Source organism: Carassius carassius, chromosome 26 (assembly GCF_963082965.1).
Source record: "Carassius carassius chromosome 26, fCarCar2.1, whole genome shotgun sequence".
In the NCBI taxonomy this organism is placed as follows: Eukaryota; Metazoa; Chordata; class Actinopteri; order Cypriniformes; family Cyprinidae; genus Carassius; species Carassius carassius.
Genome location: NC_081780.1, coordinates 1,445,941 through 1,466,750, shown reverse-complemented (window position 1 = coordinate 1,466,750; position 20,810 = coordinate 1,445,941). Strand labels below are relative to the sequence as shown.

Below are 20,810 nucleotides of genomic sequence, written 5' to 3'. Positions count from 1 at the left end.
AGCATTATTCGGATATGTACTATATTGTCTTGTGGCCCCACAGAAACAGTTCAGTCAACTTTGTCAGTTGCTCCGTAGCGTCTGTTATTGAAGCATCGTGTCCTCTCCTCACCCATCCAGCTTGTTTTCCGTCAGGCTGTTTGGAATTCCGCTATGATTATCATGCAGGTCTTTTGCATAATGTGGTATTCCAGTTCTCACTTCATCTCAGATTGTTTGGATTGCAGACAACGTAATGGAATTAGAAAAAAAAAAACTACAACATTCGGGCAGCAGACAGATTTCAGATAAGACCAAAACACTGCTAAATACTATAGGTTACACCATTATACTGTTATTCATTGCGCTTTATGAATTATTTTTATGATACTTTATCGTTCACCAACTTCACTGCTAAGAGGGAATGCTTTCTGGCAAGTTTCAAAGATATGAAGAAATGGTCTTACGGGAACATTATAGGCCTATTAGCACATAAACTTGTCATGTATAGAACTTATGAACATTTTGGTGTTCATCAACGCATTAGGACTGTCTAACCCTTCAATATGTCTTCTGTCAGAAATAAAAGCCACTTTCGTTTTCTCAAAAACCTATGGAATTTATTCACGCAGTGGTTTCCAATAAAAAAAAACATTAATACCGACAAGTCCTGTATGAGGAAGTGCAAAGCTAAACACTTCGTTTTCGTGTAGAAAGAGTATTGAGTGGTTCTGTGTGTAGTCACACCCAGTACACACACACACACACACTCGTGTCTCCATCTGCGCTGCGCCAGAGGCGCGTTCACTGCAGCTCTGTGTAGCGCGCACGCAAGAGAGACGCGCTGCTGCGGCTCGGAACATCTTCACCGGCGTGATTCATGATCAAGGTAAGGCGAGATATAATGCTTTCTTCTGGTTTAGGAACCAAATGTACCTTAACTTTTAATCCCGGATGTACCGTTATAAAACAAAACGCGTCGCGATGTGTTGACGCATCATTGAGGAAAAGAATGTGCTCTGTGTTTAATCATGACGGTCTGGATGCGTTCACGTGCGCTTTGAAAATCGATCGAGGGTGTTTCGGATCTGTATTCTTCAAGAGTGATGGATGTAAAATCGACCCGGAGCAGTTCTCAAAGCCTACAGGAGGACGCGATTTCGTTGCGTTCCATTCGCGGTGCGTCATACTGGCATCTTTCACCGCTCCGTTTTAAGACGGTGTGTTAAGAAGTACGACTTTGATCATCGAAGCGTTTAGTTTTTGATTATTTGAAACACCCGCACGCGTTCTGTGCGCGCGACGCGGGTCTGTCGCCACCGAGATGGACGCATCATCAGCGGCCACGCCGCTCTCACTAAATAATCCCATAGGTCTTGTTTCTCACTGTGTTTCATGTCACATCAGTGTTTAAATGTCTCTGCTGCGGCGGGTAAAGCGGAGAGAACGCCTGAGCGCGCGGCGCCAAAGCTTCAGTTCAAATGTTACAGTGTAGCACAAACGATTCTTGAATTGCTGAGGTTTGGCGCGATAGAATCATTCTTGCTACATTGTTGCACTTGAACGTCAATCCTTTCCGTTTTTTTAATCTCAGAATCAAAAGAAAAACCGCTTTTTTTCAAATGTGCTCAATCATTACATTGACAAACACTTATTTTAACAAATAATTTTAGTTTAGCGGTCCCAGCTAACAAAAATATGTTCTAAGAACGTTTTGTTAACATTCCCATTAAGTTACAAAAAAGTTATTTCAAAACTTCTAATTTTTTTTCTTTCTTTTGGGGTCATTTGACCTTTAAGGGAATTTTCTGTTGTATTATTTTGCAAACATTATGGGAGTGTAAGCTACTTTTGAATGTCCTCTGAACATTCTGAAACAAGTAGCAACGTAAAAAAAACGGGAGAATAATGTTACGTTTTGAGAACATGAACTTTGAACCAATGTTATATTAAAGTTACTGGAAGAGCGTTTGTTCATGAACTTGCCAGAATATTCTTTGAACATTATAGAAATTTTATTTTTGAATGTTCTCTGAACGTTCTGAAGGTCAAGTCATCATTATTTATATATCGCTTTTTTACAATGCAGACGAAACAGTTTAATTCTAGGCTGCAACAAAGACTGCAGAGGACTCGTATTCCTGTGGTCTTGTCCCGATGGTCGTCTAGGGGACGAGTAGCATCATTTTCAACCAAAAACGGGAAACATTGTATGTGTTTGCCTGGTCGTTTACACTACTGTCAGTCGTATAGTTTTGAATGGGGAAATGCAATGCTAAATGTGGCCGCTCAATCGCAGGAAGCCCCGCCTTCTGAATGAAAGAGTCAATCGCTAATCTGTTCGATTCCACAATTTTTGGAATTGATTCCAATTCCTGATCCTGGAAATTATAGCAATTAGAAATTGAAAGGTCACGTTTTTAGAGAGGGACTCACAAAATGAAAAACAAAAGACAAACAGCAGAAAAAAAAACATAGTCCGTAAATTCCCAGCTATCAGGTTATTTATAGCTGATGATGGATTAAAAATTGTGAAACAGCAAGCGGACGAGGCACATGGAGCAGGTTAAAAACAGCACCATAGTCCACACAGATTTTGTTAGTTTGATTAGTTAATGTATGTATTTAGCTTTTTGTGTTTGAACAAACTCTATATATTCGCTTAAGGGTTGGGAAATCACCCAGTTGAAAAATGTCAATATTGTTGCGCGTCATGATGTAAACTTATCAGTTAAACGTGTTTTAAGCATTGTGGTTTAAAAACAAATGGTTTTAAAGCAGCGGGGCAGAATTCATGTTGTTAAAACGCAAGTGAAGACAGTTTTAGCCAGGCATGCACCTGTTTGTACAGCGCCTGTATTTGACATGTATTTAACATGTTGAATACACATTTAACATGCTAAATTTTTTTACGCGGTAAATACGTGTCGTTTACGTGTTTAAAGTGTTGTTGACACGTTAAAAATTCATGTGTTTTTGACCCTTTTGGCCTTCCATAGTGTGGCGCGCACCTGCTCGTGCAAACGCCTGACTAAACATGAGTTATTTTTCAAGCCTTGTGCTTAAAAGTTCAAATATACATAGTTATGTGTCAAAATCATAGACTGTATAAAAACATGGACGTTGTGCCAGTGACGACACCTGTAGACTCCTGATGAGCGTTTTTGAAGCTCAAAGTGGGCGGAGCGGCCCGTCGTCATCTTGGCAGCATGTAACTGTGCGTCACTCCCGAATAATTGAAAATGGGCAAAAAATTCACCCCCCTCACAGTTGTAATGAAGGGCAAAATTAGCTAAATAGACCAGTAATTTTTGAACCAGGCTGCAAAGGCATTTTTCTGCTGTAAAGTTGGGAATTTTAACATGGGGAGTCTATGGGATTGACTCCCTTTTGGAGCCAGCCTCTAGCGGCCAGTCGATGAATTGCAGTTTTAGTCACTTCCATGTAGGCTTCACGAGAGAGAGCAGGAGGTTGCCACTTGGTCAAAATCCCCGTCTTTGTGAGTATCCTCGTCAACACAGTCATTTGTGTCTTACATGGACGTTAATATTAAAGATAACGCATGTGTAATAGTTGGCTATGTGAAACGTTTTAAAAACGCAAGGGAAAAACTTAAGTTTTTGACTACATTGTTGTTTTATAAACGTAGCCTGAAACAAACTACAACATTTTTAAAACATTAGATGAACATCCAGCCAATACTTCAGGGGAAAACATGTGGCAAAATGTTTTTGTGCTAATGTTTTGAGAACATAGTTAACTTTAAACAAATGTTCTATTAATGCAGAGAGTTCTGAGAACATTCCCTGTTAACCACTGCTTGGGGGTGGACATGTTTTTAAAAGGTTTTGAAAGGTTAATGTACAGTAAATTACACTAGTTATTTATCATACATTAGTTGATGCCTCAAGGTACATTTGCTGCTGTAGCAACATTAAACAGAGACTGTTCGACTCTCTCACATGCCAATATATATATAGAGCTGAAGTACAGTAGAGATATGCCAGCAAGTTCATATGGTCACAGCATGTGCGTAACACTTTGCAATCTTATAGAGCTAAATATGATGTCTGGACCTTGACACTGATACTGCCACAGACAGACAGGGCCATCGGCAGACAAATAATGAGCCTCTTTTATGCAATCTGCCTGTTGCTCGTGGCATTTTTGAACCAGTTTCTCACCATCAGTTCTGCATGGAGGGAGTTTTTATACTAGGCCTGTTACTTATGCACTTGTTTGTTGATGAACTGATCTACGTGTGACCTTTAGTTTGATCCGTGCGCTCCACAGTGCGGGATCATTATGAGAGCTGAAGGCGAGGATGTTGAGATTAGGGCTGGTTTTGATGATCAGCAGGCCTTCTTGGGTCACACTGAGAGCAAATGCAGGAGCCGTGTATTTACACACACAAATCTGCGGCATTCGCTGTGAAAACAGACACGCAATTAAACAAACCAGACTTCAATCTCACATCTACACTGTAAAGATGGTCATACATAGCTTTTCATTTACACAGAACCAAAGAATAAAATCTGCGCTTGAACCAGGGTTATTATAGGTAATTAAGTAAAACTAAAATGTTTACTGAAGTAAAAACTGAAATAGTATTAGTAATATTAACAATAATACCTGAATGAACACTAGGGTTATTTGACTTAATTAAAACTAAACCCATAATTGAAATGAAATAGAAATATATATCTATACATATACACACATACATTTCAGGTATAGTTGTTGAGGCAACATTTCTCCATTTTCATTTTAGTTTAACTTGATTTAGCAAAAAAAAAAAAAAAAACTTAATGTATATAACTAAAACAAAAAATTAAGGTGAAAGTAAATTGTTTATACAATGTATATTATATATATTTATATAATTAATGTAATAATTGTATAAATAAAATATTAAAGCAAACTATTTAAATAATACTTCAACTGGGTTATTAGTTACCTAAAACTAAAATGAACCTAAAATAACGGCTACCTAAAAAAATAAACTAGATCTAAAATAAGAAACTATTTTATTTTTGCCAAGGCAACAGTTTTCATGTTTGTTATGATTTTATTTAGTTTGTCTAAAACTGAAAAAAAATACTACAGTTTATGGAGATAAAAAAAAACGCATCAAGTTCACTTGAACTAAAAATATAAAATGAAAACTAATTACAATTATTAATAAAAAGTGTAAAGATATTTAAATGATGCAAAAATAACAATTTTTTTTAACTGCAATTAAAACAAATTAAAACTATATAGAGATATTTAAAAAAAAACTAACACAAATGATCAGAAACTAATAAAGTTTATAAAAACTTAATAGAATTGACGTGATACTGAAATAAGGCTATTATTTAGTTCCTTCAGTGTAAACCTGGATGGCCTGTAGTTATTCACTGAGGATGTAAACCCAGCCCTGGTTTGATCACTGTGTTCATGCCACAGATTCTATATTTACACCGCTCACTTCTCCTGTTCTCTTTTTACTCATAATAGATTTTGTAGTCATTTTAACTGTGTATTTCCCTCTGGACTGGGCTAGAATTAATGTGACTTGGAACTGCTATTTATACTACAGGCCTAATTATCCAGAACCACGTCTGACAGAAACCCTACACCAACAATCCACTGCTGCCCTATTAAACAGGTGAATGATTGCTTGATTTATAGAAAGTAGCCATTCAGTCATTCCTTCATTCAGATAAATGTTTACTTTTTCTGAAGAAGCCGTGAGTGTTGAGAAGTTAAATCCCTGCTTCAATTATAGTTTATGGGACTTTTCACCTGCTTTCTTATATACATCATAAGTCACAAGTCATAATGGTAAAGTGCAAAACAAGGTTTATTTGTCATTTTATTTATATATCCTTAGTTTAACAATAACGGATATTTTGACACCATAACTAATTGTAATAAAAACAGATGTTCACCCAATATGGGAACAAAAAAAGAAGATAGATATCATTGGTTGATGTCTTTATTTTTATGCTTGGCAAAGCAATGTATTTTTGTGAGTGTCCTATATACCGCACAGCTTCACATCAGTTTCTTGCAGAAAACTGTTACTTAATAAAAGTGATGAATGTGCAAGTTTTCATGTAACGCAATAAATCCATAACCTCAAACAGTCCTGCTCACTCTTGTGGATGTGGGCCAGTTTCATCTTTAGTGTCTGATAGTGCTAAAATGCTTTAGGATTGATTTCTAAGAACGTGTGATTTACAGTAATCTCAGGACATGGCAGTGTGTTTGTCTGTAGCCTCAGGTGAGTGTTTCTGTGTTTGTGTGACTTTCATGCCTAGAGGCATCTTGAAGCGTTGCATTCTCTGATGTGAGGGCGCGGATGTTGTGCCGTTTCCTTTGGCATGTTGTGAAGTTGGTTCCTGTTTAGAAAGGATTTGGGACCATTCCAAAACGTACTTTAAGATTAGTCCACGAAAACTAAATGAGTACTTTCTGATTAGTGTACAAATATATCATTTTATACACTTTAAGATAATAGTGCACAAACATTTTACATACTTTATGATTAGTGCATGAAAGCTACATTTTACAGACGACTTAGTGCTCATTCTACATAATGCACGGAAATATTTTAAATACTTTTGATTAATGCACAATAACATTTGACATACTTTACTGCACAAAAGCAACATTTTACATGCATTAAGATTTATGCACGAAAACATAATTTTACATGTTAATTAGTGCACGAAAAAAACATTTTACATACTTTAAGATTAAAGCATGAAAACATTTGTACATTTTATGAGCATCAGTAAGGGTGAACCCCTCTGATAATGTTCTAATGAGATGCCATTATTGGCCGTCTCTTGATGTACATGGAGCAGTGAGTGCTGGAGTGATGCATTAGCTAATGATCTGCTCCCAGTGCTCCCAGAGGATGTTCAAATCACTCAATGTCTCTAATGTGACTAATGGCAGTAAATCAACATGCCTACTATGAGTAGTATTAGTTCAGAACCTTTTGAACTTATGAAAAAATGATATGTTTGTGTTGAAATGTATTACTTAAGATGTACTGTATATTAGACTTTAGTCAATCAAATGCATTGCTGCTTTTTGCTTACTTGCATTTTCCCTCCAATATGATGTCACATGCTGGAGCATGATAAAGTTTTCACAGTCAATCATTTTGTTGTTACATTTAAAATGCGGGTTTGATTTGTTCATTATGTGATGTATTTGCTGAAACATTGTTTCCTTTATTTTGACTTTGATCTCATGTAAAACTTTGAAAAGATTTGTCCAAGTTTAGTTTTTGATATTCTTAACCCCACTTTTTCTCAGCGTTTAGAAACATAAAACAAAATAATATTATATTAATTTCATTTTAATTTTGGCTATAGATCACATAAATGTAATGTATGGCGATTTAATTTGAAGATACCCTAAAGATTGACGTACAATTAAACATTTAATTGCATGACAAAAATGGCATCTTCTCAAACTGAAAGTGCTTTTTCATCATTCACAGTTGTCATATTGTGTTAAAACAAAAATAATACCATTTCCATATTTAAAAATGATACAGCATACACTATATTTAGACACGTATGATAATGCAATGAAACTGATCTCAGCTCAGTAACAGGTGTCACCAATCACTTTAGCTTAAGCTCAAAAGCTTCAAAAAACCTTTATTATCATTTTTTGACATTATACATGTCTTTACTGTCACTTTTGATCAATCCATCCGAACATTAACCAAGCTTCTGAATGGTTAAGTATCTCAATATATCTGAAACCCTCTTCCTGTTTGGGTATGTTGTTTCCTGTGGACTCATGTGTAGTTTCTTTTAACTGGTTTCGGCTGCACTGAGGTGTTGTTTGCTGGTGAGAGTGATTGTTCGTTGGGTTGCATCATGTTTGTTTCTTCATTCCTGGAAGCGAGGCTGAAACCGACACTTCTCAGCAGATCATGTTGCTCTCGTCCACACTTCCTGTAATTCAAGCCCAAATTAAAGCGGTGCATTGTATCTGGACTGGATCAGATCGCAGCTGGAATATAGCTTGTGTCTGACACTGTATAATAAATCCCTGGTGTAGTTGACGTCCAAGTCATAGCCGTGTTCGTGTGTGTTAAGGCTCCACGGGTCACCTGTTTGCTTTCTGGGTGGTGGTAATCCTATACTGAGGACTGTGTGTGTGTGTGTGTGTGTGTGTGTGTGTGCGTGTGTGCGTCAGAATTGAAGAGTTGGCTTCCTTTGAAATGAACAAAGTTGAATTTGAATTCAATTGGCCACACACCCATCTAGAAGGTGTATTGGAATGACAGGAAGATGAATTTAGAGCACTATTTGTATTAAAATGTATAATACAATTTCCTTTTCGGCCTCCCTGTGACATACACATTTGCCTAAGGTTCTTCAAAACAGTGCAGGAAAGAGGATGTTGTGTCACGCTTGACTCCTGAAAACCTTCAGAAACGCTCGGGAGGAACTGATCTACTTCTACAACTTCCCAAACTGAGCTCCACACATCAAATTTGATCAAAACACGAACTTCTCTGTAAAAACACAGAAGTGTGCAGAACTGTTATCTAGAACTTTTTGTGAATAAATCAATACTTTATCAAGGATGCATTCAAATAATCAAAAGTCACAATAAAGACATTTATAATGTTATAGAAGATTATTTCAAATAAATAATGTTATTTTGAACTTTCTGTGCATCAAAGAATCCAGAAAAATACGATGTATCACAGTTTCCTACAAAATTATATAATAATCAGCTATTTTCAACATATCAGTTGTAATAACATTTTATATTTTTATTGTATTTTTTTAATCAAATAAACCTCCCTTACTTCAAAACTCTCTTTCGTATATTCATTCATACATATATTTATTTTGTATTTTATATTATTTTATATTTTGTTTTATATATTATTTGTATATTTGTTTATATTTAAATAGTATATTTATTAGTATTTTTATATTGCATTTTATATCATTTATTTTATATATTTTATTTTATGTGTTTATATAATATCCTCCAGTGAAATTATGTATTTGCGTATTATTATCCAATGAAAGCAATTGACCTGAACTAACTCAAACTTAAGCAGTCCATTGGTTTTCTGATAAGAAAGTTTGCTTTCAGTTGTTGCTGCTCTATCAGACGTCAGTCTCTGAGTGTGTGTGTGTGTGTGTGTGTGTGTGTGTGTGTGTGTGTGTGTGAGTGAGACAGAGGTATTAATCCTCTCTGACCTGAGGCTGCTCGTTCCGGTCAGTCATGTTTTCAGTGTCCCGTGTGATGAGGAGATCACAGAGGACAGATGAGGATACGTCTGATTTGATTCACTTCAGTCCGGAGGAATCAACTGCACTACACTTTACTTTCTTCATTTGATTTGTTATCCAGTTTTATATATATATATAAATGTATATACATAATTAACTGATTGACTGACTGACTGTAGGATTATAAGATATATAATTTTTAGATATACTCATAAAAAATTATGGAATATAATTTTTGTTTATGAAGGAGAAAATGTAATATATCTTGCACATTTATTATTAATATTATATATAATATTAATATAGTAGTATTACATATACATTTTTAAACATACATTTTTTTTAATTGTTTTACGTTAATGACATATAATTGAATTTCTTCTTGTGTAATGTTGCGTTGTCTTGTTGATTCAGGTAATAGCGGCAGGAGATACTCTTTCTCTTCATTGATGAAACACACTGACTCCAGGACAAATGAATCCATCTAGACACACCTACTCCTGCTTTATTAGTCAAACATCACTGATCTCTCTAACGAGCGTGTGTGTGTGTGTGTGTGTGCTCTTGTTTTTGTGTCATATCAGGACACAACTCTGTATAATGACATGGGTATGACACAGGTATTACAAGGAGAGGGTGACTTATGAGAACATAACCCATGTCCCCATTTTTCAAAACGCTTATAGATCATACAGAATGAGTTGTTTTGAGAAAGTAAAAATGCACAAAGTTTCCTGTGAGGGTTAGGGTTAGGTGTAGGGTTGGTGAAGGGCCATAGAATATACAGTTTGTACAGTATAAAAACCATTACGCCTATGGGATGAACACACTTTTCACAAAAACAAACGTGTGTGTGTGTGTGTATGTGCAGTTACTTCACTGACGCATGATTTTCACCTCTAAGCACTTGTAAGAAACATCCCATCAACCTTTTGGCAACACATTCCAGTTCCCTCCGAACACTTTGCATACAGTATTGAAGCGAGGAGATCACAGCAGTGTCCAGGAGTCAGACTGTGTCCTGAGGAAGCAGTGGGCTGTGAGTGGATCAGGTGAATGGGCCGCTCATCCTCTCTCTCTCTCTCTCTCTCTGTGTGTGTGTCAGTGTTCAGGAGAAGCACTGTCGTCATGGCCTCGATCTCGAAGTGGTACGCAGGGAAGAACGTGCTGATCACCGGAGCCACGGGCTTCATGGGGAAGGTGCTGATGGAGAAGCTGCTGCGCTCCTGTCCGGACGTCAAGGCCCTCTACATCCTCGTCCGGCCCAAAGCGGGTCAGTCCATGTCCGAGCGCGTCCGGGACATGATGAAGTGTAAGGTGAGAGCTCACAGGCTCACATTTATTCACCATCCTTCTCTTTACAACTTGGAGAGAAAAATGTTTTCTGAATTGTTTGTTTCAAATATCCTTATTATTTTTAGGCATTTAGTATCAATATGACTTTTAAAAAGTGGTAGTAATCATAATATAAGATAATAATTGTAAAATAATGTTAAATCATAATGAAATGAAAGTTAAATAAAATGTATTAAATGAATATATCAAACAAAATAAACATTACTATAATATATATTTATCATTTGTAAGTCGCTTTGTTAAATGACTAAATTTAAATGTAATTATATGTGTGTCTGTGTGTGTGTGTGTGTGTGTGTGTGTGTGTGTGTGTGTGTGTGTGGCTAATATAATAGTCTAATAGTAGTATTTTGCATTTCAACTGTAAAATGACAGTAGCAATATTTAGAAAATTTTATTTTTTTTATATAAAATATTACTTTTTTTTTCCCCTAAATTTTTTAATGCCTTAATTTTCTTCATTATGAAGAAACTAGGAGCCTGAAAGCTTCTCCTTTGTCATTGACAGTCGCCTCAAAAGTGTTTCTTATTACAATTTGAAATGACATTTATTGAATCAAATCTCAGCGATTATGATTTGATAAGCCAATTCCTGATCTCAGGTTTGGTTTCTATTAATCGAGCAGCTCTTCTTTATCATCAGAACCATGTGTTTGAGACACTTTATGAGGACATCTGGAACCTTTCTACAACATTGTGCTTTTCTTCTTTTCTCGCTTTTCAGGTTTCTGTCATTAAATATCTCAGTCTTTGTGATCAGATGATCGCGTCCAAACTTCAGTTAACTGCGTGTTGATCTTTTAAGTATTTAGTTAGGTCAAAGTGTTCAGAACGGTGAAGGCATCTATTGTTTGCCTGAACTGGATCGTCTGGAACCTGCTGCAGAAGTTCATGCGCTGCGTTCCCTCGGCTGACAATGGCCATGGAAATCCCACCACAAACGCCATCCACATGAGTTATGATCTGTATTTCCATACGCGTCTGATGGAGCTGTAGGTGTGGCTTCATGACTCCACAGAGACAAGTCTTTCTTTATGTGAGGATGGTGAGTCACGTCCACCTCCTCAACTTACTCACATTCACTTAGTTTGAGCAGAACCTTCCGGAAACAGAAAACTATATAAGATTATTATAATCATTAAAAAATATTATTTTTAAAATATGCATGAATAATAATTTTCTATATTATAATTTTTATAATCAGCATCAAATATCATATATTATGTCAACAGTAATATCCTAGCAAAATGTTTATTTTTTAACGTTTTTATTATATTAATAATATGTTAAAGTGTTTTAGTTAAAAAAAAAAAATTTTTTTAGTAATTCGTTGTGTTTTTTATATAGATTTGATATTTATTTTGTTCATAGAGATTTTTCGATATTTATTTTTTTCCTAGTCAAACTAGTACATCTAGACACCCTTAATAAAACATGACAAATGTTGCCTTGTTAACTTTTTCTAGTTGGTTTTATTTCACATGTATTTTATTTCCAGTAATCACTGCTCTATGGTGGATTAAATCACTAAAGCTCATCTCATGTGAGTGCTTCAGTAGTTTGATCTGGTCTGATGTGAGATCAGTGAGAAGCTCAGCTCTTATGAGACACAGATCAGCATTTTGGGTCAGACGAACAGATTCTGTCAGCGCCGCGCAAACTCTCTGACCTCTGATATAAACCTGTGTGTGTGTGAGGACCAAATGTCCTGATTAATATTGTGAAATACTTTAATAACGCACTAGTGAGACACTTGACTGGTCCTCAGTAGTGAGAAAGACGTGTACATCAGCCAGAAGATGTTGTTGATGTGAATCTAGTGTTCTGCAGATGCTAGCAGATAGAGAATATCATTAACCTGACAGAAAATCAGTGGAAGACTATGGAGTGTCCCCACTGAGATAGCCAAGCAAACATGAGTGTGTGTGTGTGTGTGTGTGTCCAGTAAAATTAATGTGGGAGGCCATCTAGTCTTAAACAAACGTGTCTATTGTTTTGTCATTTAAATGGCCTTTCACCAGTTTCTTAAATAATTAAAGAGACAAGCGTTATATAGCTTTCATTACTTTGTCATAACATTATAGTTTAGGTAAATGAAAAATTATCATGATCAAAAATTAAAATGATCTAAAATCGAATTACTTATATATATAATATGTGTGTGTGTGTGTGTATGTCTATACATGTAGATATAAACAATAAAAATATTGATTTGATTAGTGAGGATAATTGTTTATTATATATATTATTTTGGTCAGCAGCTAAAATAATAAAAATTGTACCTGTGTCTAAATGTTTATGGACCTGACTATACTGTATATATGTGTGTGTGTGCGTTATATTATTTTTATCACTTTTTTTATGGAATTGTATTTTTTATATTTGTTCATTGTGATTTGTGTGTGAGTGCTGGACGTCCCGCTGGTGAATTATTCAGTGGGTTCAGGAAGGTGATAAAGCAGCAGATCTCTCCTTCAGTCGGTCCAGTCGACTGCGTTCTGCTCTCTGCTGTTTCTTCAAGCGTGCGTGTGTGTGTGTGTGTGTGTGTGTGTGTCTCATTCACCCGAAGCCACAGCAGTGCAGGGACTGAAGGAGTACGGTCTCTCTCTCTCTCTCTCTCCCACTCAAACACAATGGGGTTTTTTGTGCCAGAAGGCCCGGTGGAGACTGGCACAGAGCGACCGCTGTCCCACAATGCACTGTTTGCTCTTTATACAACAGAGAGAGCAAATGTTTACAGTGCTCGACCCCGGTGAACCCCTGACCTCAATACAGTGAACCTTTATCCGCGTGTCACTTCCTTTCTCTTACAGTGTAGCTTTAATCAATGAGTTTGAACTGTTTCCAAATACACCAGCCATTAAATACTATAATAGTTTTTATTAATATTTTAAATTACTTTAAAATATTTTTATATTTTCAGTTATGATATTATACAAACTTACGTTAAAATGTATTTATTAATTATTCATTACTTCATTATTAATTGCTGATTATAATTACTTAAATATTTTAAGTAATCATTTTTATTACTAATTAGGTAAAAAATTGTCGCTGTTAGAAATGTTATTGCATCAACGTAAACTTTCAAATTTCATTTAATTAGCTATTTTCACTTAATGTCTTTTTTAATTTCAGCTTTATTTCTAATCATTTGTAAAAATCTTTTTAGTAAACCATAATAAACCTGATGCTGTTTTAACTAGACTGTTATTTTTATTCTATTATAGTTGATTTTAATAGTTTGAATTACCTTTTATTTTATAGCTTCACTTTCTATTTATTTTTAGTAAATTTGTTTTATATGTTTGCCATTTTTAATGTATGTAATGTATGTAATATGTAGCTTTATTTCAATGAGCAGTTGAGTAGGTTTGAAAAGTTGTAGTTTTGATAGCAGTAATAATGCTGATGTGCTGTATTCTACTGTGTGAGTGTGTGTGTGTGTGTTTGTGTGTGTTTGTTTGTGTGTGTGTGTGTGTGTGTGTGTGTGTTGGTGTGTGTGTTTGTGTGTGTGTGTGTTTGTGTGTGTGTGTGTGTGTGTGTGTGTGTGTGTGTGTGTGTGTGTGTGTGTGTGTGTGTGTGTGAGTGTGTGAGTGTGTGTGTTTGTGAGTCTGTCTGTGTGTCTGTGTGTGTGTGTGAGTGTGTGAGTGTGTGAGTGAGTGTGTGTGTGTGTCTGTGAGAGAGAGGGTCTTCGCTCTGGCAGTTCTGCAGCAGCATATGGAGCTTCATCCCATGCCAGCATGCGGGTGTGTGTTGTGTTGTTGTTGTCCGGTGACACAAACAGCGGCAGGAAGTTTGGCTGAAGCGGCTGCGCTCGTTTTCCTTCATTGTCTGATATTGACCAGGTTCTAGTTTTGTGCATCTTGAACTTTAAACTGTTTTTCTGTCCAGCACTGACTGAACTCTCTATAAATGTGTGTTTGTTTGTGTGTGTGTGTGTGTGTGTGTGTGTGTGTGTGTTGTCTAGACCCCTCTCATGGCCCATATGTTGTCTGATCTGTCCAGTAATCTGTGTTAATGGCCGTTATGACCAGACTTATGTGTTCAGATGATATCATTAGGGCTTTATTCCTGTAATATTTGCATGTTTGAGTGTGTGGGACATGCTCCCCTGATGATTTCTCATATTAAAATGATGCACTTTCATTTGCATTTGAAAATCCTCTGGTTGTAAAAGAAAAGAGAGTTGCTTTATTTGTGCACACAAGCTTCATATTAGCCAAATAAGTTGTTATGTCTTGTTATGGTTTCTGAAGGGCGTTCATGTGCTCTCTAAATGATTAATAATTAGTTTTTATGATTTGTTTTGTATTTGTACTTTGTTTTATTAATAATTGTATTATTGTTTTATTATACTATTTACTTACTATTAGTTTTAATATTTTGAAATAGCTTGAATCCTATAGTTCCAATTTATATTTTAGTTTTAGTTTAATTTGAGTAATTATGTTTTTAACATTTTCATTTTTATTAATAATTTAATAATGTTACTATTTAGATTTTTTTTTCAGTTCTACTTTTAGTTCATTTTTAGTTTGGCAAAAAAAAGTTGGTTTGTTTTTGTTTTTTTATTTATAAATATCATTTATTTGATTAAAAACTTTTATTTTATTTCTTATCTTTATATTTTTAGTTTTTTTGTTAATTATAAAGTTTAATATTTAAAAAAGTAACTCAATAACTATAAAATATTTATGTATAATATATCTAGATTAAAATATATTTTTAAATTATTAATAAATGCATTCACTTTTTTGTATAGATTAATATTTAAAAAATGTCTTGTATAGCAACAGGACCAAGTGACATTTAGAGATTTTTTTTTTTTTTTTTTTTTTTGTATAGCGCTTTTTACAATACAAATCGTTACAAAGCAACTTTACAGAAAATTATGTTTCTACAATATTTAGTAGTAGCTAGTAGTTTGTGCACGTTTGACAGGATTTTAGAAAAATAAAAATAATAATAATAATACAAGACGTAGTCAGCTAGATGATGAACTATAAATATTATTAATTAATAGTAATTATATGATGCAGTCACACATGTAGCAATAATTGTTAGTTCTGTTTGTTGATTCAAGGTTAACATCATCTGGGGTCCTCTGAGGGTCAGCATCATCTCTTCTCAGGTCTTCTGGATCCAGACTGGAGCTTGTGTAAATCCTAGTTACATCCCGTGGCAAAACATAGAAACAAAATAGAGACATCATTAGCATAGCTGCTGATCCAACAAAGTAAAATTAGTTTAACCCAAGCTAAAGAATAAAAATGTAGATGCAACTACACTCACAATTTAAGAGATACATTATTCGAATGCTTGGCGAAAGAGATGCGTTTTTAATCTAGATTTAAACAGAGAGAGTGTGTCTGAACCCCGAACATTATCAGGAAGGCTATTCCAGAGTTTGGGAGCCAAATGTGAAAAAGCTCTACCTCCTTTAGTGGACTTTGCTATCCTAGGAACTACCAAAAGTCCAGCGTTTTGTGACCTTAGGGTGCGTGATGGGTTGTAGCGTGGTAGAAGGCTAGTTAGGTACGCAGGAGCTAAACCATTTAGGGCCTTATAGGTAAGTAATGATAATTTGTAACTGATACGGAACTTAATAGGTAGCCAGTGCAGAGACTGTAAAATTGGGGTAATATGATCATATTTTCTTGACCTGGTAAGGACTCTAGCTGCTGCATTTTGGACTACCTGTAGCTTGTTTATTGACGAAGCAGGACAACCACCTAGAAGTGCATTACAATAGTCCAGTCTAGAGGTCATGAAAGCATGAACTAGCTTTTCTGCATCAGAATCAGATAACATGTTTCGTAGCTTGGCAATGTTTCTAAGATGGAAGAATGCGGTTTTTGTAACATTGGAAATATGATTTTCAAAAGACAAATTGCTGTCCAATATAACACCCAGATTTCTGACTGTAGAGGAAGTAACAGTACATCCGTCTAGTTGCAGATTGTAATCTACAAGATTCTGTGTGGTGTTTTTTGGTCCAATAATTAATATCTCTGTCTTATCCGAATTTAATTGGAGAAAATTATTTGTCATCCAATCTTTTACATTTTTAAAACACTCTGTTAGCTTAGATAATTGGGAAGTTTCATCTGGTCTCGTTGAGATATATAGCTGAGTATCATCAGCATAACAGTGGAAGCTAATTCCGTATTTTCTAATAATATTACCAAGGGGCAACATGTATATTGAAAATAGAAGGGGACCTAGGACGGATCCTTGTGGCACTCCATATTTTACTGATGATAAATGAGATGACACCCCATTTAAGTAAACAAAATGGTAGCGATCGGACAGGTAGGATCTAAACCATCTTAGAGCCTGCCCTTGAATACCTGTATAGTTTTGTAATCGATCTATGAGTATGTCATGATCTATGGTGTCGAACGCAGCACTAAGATCAAGTAAGACTAGAAATGAGATGCAGCCTTGATCTGACGCAAGAAGCAGGTCATTTGTCATTTTAACAAGTGCAGTTTCTGTGCTATGGTGGGGCCTAAAACCTGACTGAAATTCTTCATACAGATCATTTTTATGCAGGAAGGTGCTCAATTGAGCAGACACAACTTTTTCTAAAATTTTAGACATAAATGGAAGATTTGAAATAGGCCTATAATTTGCCAGTACACTAGGATCTAGTTTTGGTTTCTTAATAAGAGGCTTGATAACCGCCAGCTTGAATGGTTTTGGGACGTGACCTAAAGATAACGACGAGTTAATGATATTGAGAAGCGGTTCTTCGGCTACAGGTAACAGCTCTTTTAGTAATTTAGTGGGTACAGGATCTAATAAACATGTTGTTGGTTTAGATACAGTGATAAGTTTATTTAGCTCTGCCTGTCCTATATTTGTAAAGCACTGCAGTTTATCTTTGGGTGCGATGGATGAAACTGAAGTGTTAGACGCTGTAGAATCTACATTCGCTATTGTATTTCTAATGTTATCTATTTTATCAGTGAAGAAATTCATAAAGTCATTACTATTTAACGTTGGTGGAATATTTGAATCAGGTGGCGTCTGGTAATTTGTTAATTTAGCCACTGTGCTAAATAAAAACCTTGGATTGTTTTGGTTATTTTCAATGAGTTTGTGTATATGCTCTGCCCTAGCAGTTTTTAGAGCCTGTCTATAGCTGGACATACTGTTTTTCCATGCAATTTTAAAAACTTCCAAGTTAGTTTTTCTCCATTTGCGTTCAAGACTGACTACGAGTTACTTTCTTGAGAGAGTGAGTATTACTGTTATACCATGGCACAGTACGTTTTTCTCTAACCTTTTTCAATTTGATGGGGGCAACAGCTTCTAATGTATTAGAGAAAATAGTGCCCATGTTGTCAGTAATTTCGTCTAATTCATGTGTATTTTTGGGTACAAATAGCAGTTGAGATAGATCAGGCAGGTTATTTGCGAATCTGTCTTTGGTGGCTGGAACAATAGTTCTGCCCAGACGGTAACGCTGAGACATAAAGTTAATATCAGTTATACGCAGCATGCACGATACAAGGAAATGGTCTGTAATATCATCACTTTGGGGTACAATATCTATAGCAGTAAGATCGATTCCATGCGATATAATTAGATCTAGTGTATGATTAAAACGATGAGTGGGCCCGGTGACATTTTGCTTGACTCCAAAGGAGTTTATTAGGTCAGTAAACGCAAGTCCTAATGTATCATTTGCATTATCAACGTGAATATTAAAATCTCCCATGATTAGCGCCTTATCAACTGTAACTAGAAGGTCTGAGAGGAAATCTGCAAATTCTTTTAGGAATTCTGTATACGGCCCTGGTGGTCTATACACAGTAGCCAGAGCAAGAGATACATTAGATTTCTTTTGCATGTCTGACAGTGTAACATTTAGCAGAAGTATTTCAAAAGAGTTAAACCTGTATCCTGTTTTCTGGGTAACATTGAAAATATCACTATATATTGTTGCGACACCTCCGCCACGACCAGTCTGACGGGGCTCATGCTTTTAACAGTAGTTTGGTGGAGTAGACTCATTTAGACCAAAATAATCATTTGGATTTGGCCAGGTTTCAGTCAAGCAGAGTACATCAAAACTATTTTCTGTGATCATTTCATTTACAATAACTGCTTTGGGTGTGAGTGATCTAATATTTATGAGCCCAAACTTTAAAAATTGTTTTTGTTCATTTACTTTACATTTTTCTGGTTTAATTACGATAAGATTTTTTCTAGATCCTACATTATATTTTGACCTCACTATTCGGGGAACAGACACAGTCTTAATAGTTTTTACAGCACAAGTACTTTTATCATTTAAGCGGGTGGAACAAAAGTCATCATAATAGTTATTAGAGAATTGTCTTACTAGTCACATGGAGCGAAGTGTCCTGGAGATGTTGTCAGAGAGCAGCTCCGCTCCGATTCTGCTGGGGTGCAAGCCATCAGCGCGAAACAGCCTAGGACGCTCCCAGAAAAGATTCCAGTTATTAACAAATAGCAGTTTCTGTTCTTTACACCATGACAACAACCATTCATTTAAAGCAAAAAGTCTACTGAACCTTTCGTGTCCTCGTCGATACGTGGGTAGTGGTCCAGACACGACGATCGTCACCGCGGGCGTCGTGCTGCGAACCGTCTCGATCAGGCTGCTGAAGTCCCTCTTCAGCATCTCCGTCTGCCGCAGCGTGGTGTCGTTAACCCCGGCGTGAAGCACGACCGCTCTGGGGCTCTCGTCGACCTTCAGGATCGCGGGTATCTGCGCAGAAACATCGAGAACACGAGCACCAGGCAAACAATGAGTGTGCACTTTACCTTCGGCTAACGTAGCACTTACGTGTCAGACGATGGAGTCTCCGATGATCACAGCGTCGCGTCCTGTCTCGCGGAGGGGAGCGAAGCGGTTCCGGATGGAGATGTCGAAGGCAGGAGGGGGAGAAGTCGTCGCCCGGGACCCGGCTCGCGTCCTCCGCTGTGGATGCACCCAGGGTCCGTGGTGTCCCGGCGTCGCAGTGAAGGACATCTGGGAAGATCGCGTCCTGGGTGCACCGGGCCTGTGAAGAGAAACACACGGAGTAGACGTGGTGGGACTGTTAGCAGCACGCTGAATACTTACCCCGGACTTGTGAGCGTCAGCCCGGGATGATTCCAGCGCGGCTCTCCGCTCTCTCAGCTGGGCCTGCCTCACCTCCAGGTCGCGAATCTGCTTTCCCACGGCCTCGAGCTCGAGCTGCACAGAGTGGAGACATTCATCCGCCATTAAAGCAAGTAACAGTGAGTACAGCAGTGGTAATGTGTGTGAATAGAGTATTAGCAATGTAAGCGCAGTTAGCTGCAACCACGCCGCTGATGCTAACGGGCTAAAAGCTAATAGCGGACCCGGGAGATCAAAATAAAACTAGTGATAGCGAGGCGCTCTGATTGTTTTTGTTGTAGAATACAATAGAGGATATATTCACACGTTATATAAACAGAAACGATGATGTATAAAATTGATTTTTGAGTTAAAAATAGTCAATGAAAAGAATATAGTGACGGAGCTCAAACGCAGTACAGCCGCCAACAACAAACAGGAAGTGACGTAATTTCCCAGTAATTGTGGAGGAAAGTGAGTTTCTACTGAAACATGAGTGAATGTGTACATCTCACACCTTGTGATAAACGTCTTGAATAAACGAATGCATGGCAAAAGCAAATAAAATGATCCGTGTCTCAACATGCAAGCAGACTTTGTAACACGCCATGCTCTTCCAGACAATTTCACAGCAATTCCTGGGAAAAAGTCAGGAAGAACTGGATTGTGACGTGTTTTTCCAGCTTTTGTCCTTCAGGAAGGTTCAGATGTGATGTTTAAATGGTTCAGTTTATTTGCATACTGAATGTGGATTGGTGCTTATTTGCATGCTGACTGCTGATTGGTCCTCCTCATTTACACTGATGACTCAACATCCTTTTAGTTCTGATATGTTGTTTAAATGTGTGCTCTCTAAATTATTACATTTATTTTTTGTTTTTGTTTTCATTTACATGAAATTTGATTAATATTTTGTTATTTTTATTTTATAAAGATGCTGTTGTTTTTTTGTATTTTTAAATAAAATGTATAGTTTTTTTATTATTAAGGTTTAATACGTTTTTTTAAGTTAATGATTTTGTTCTTGATTTAATATTTCAATGTATTTGACCTGTTTTTAAATAATAATTAATGCAATGTTTTTG

The 20,810-nt window shown here is 36.4% G+C and overlaps 1 protein-coding gene across 1 annotated transcript in view; it reads left to right on the top strand.

The window, feature by feature from the left end:
- The first annotated feature begins 712 nt into the window (after positions 1–712).
- Positions 713–20,810, top strand: part of LOC132105469 (fatty acyl-CoA reductase 1-like) — a 36,918-nt gene continuing 16,820 nt past the window's right edge. The window contains exons 1-2 of the mRNA XM_059510594.1: positions 713–868; positions 10,354–10,565. Of these exons, the coding sequence (XP_059366577.1) occupies positions 10,377–10,565 (189 nt within the window). The 5' untranslated portion in view covers positions 713–868; positions 10,354–10,376. The remainder of the gene's footprint in view (positions 869–10,353; positions 10,566–20,810) is intronic.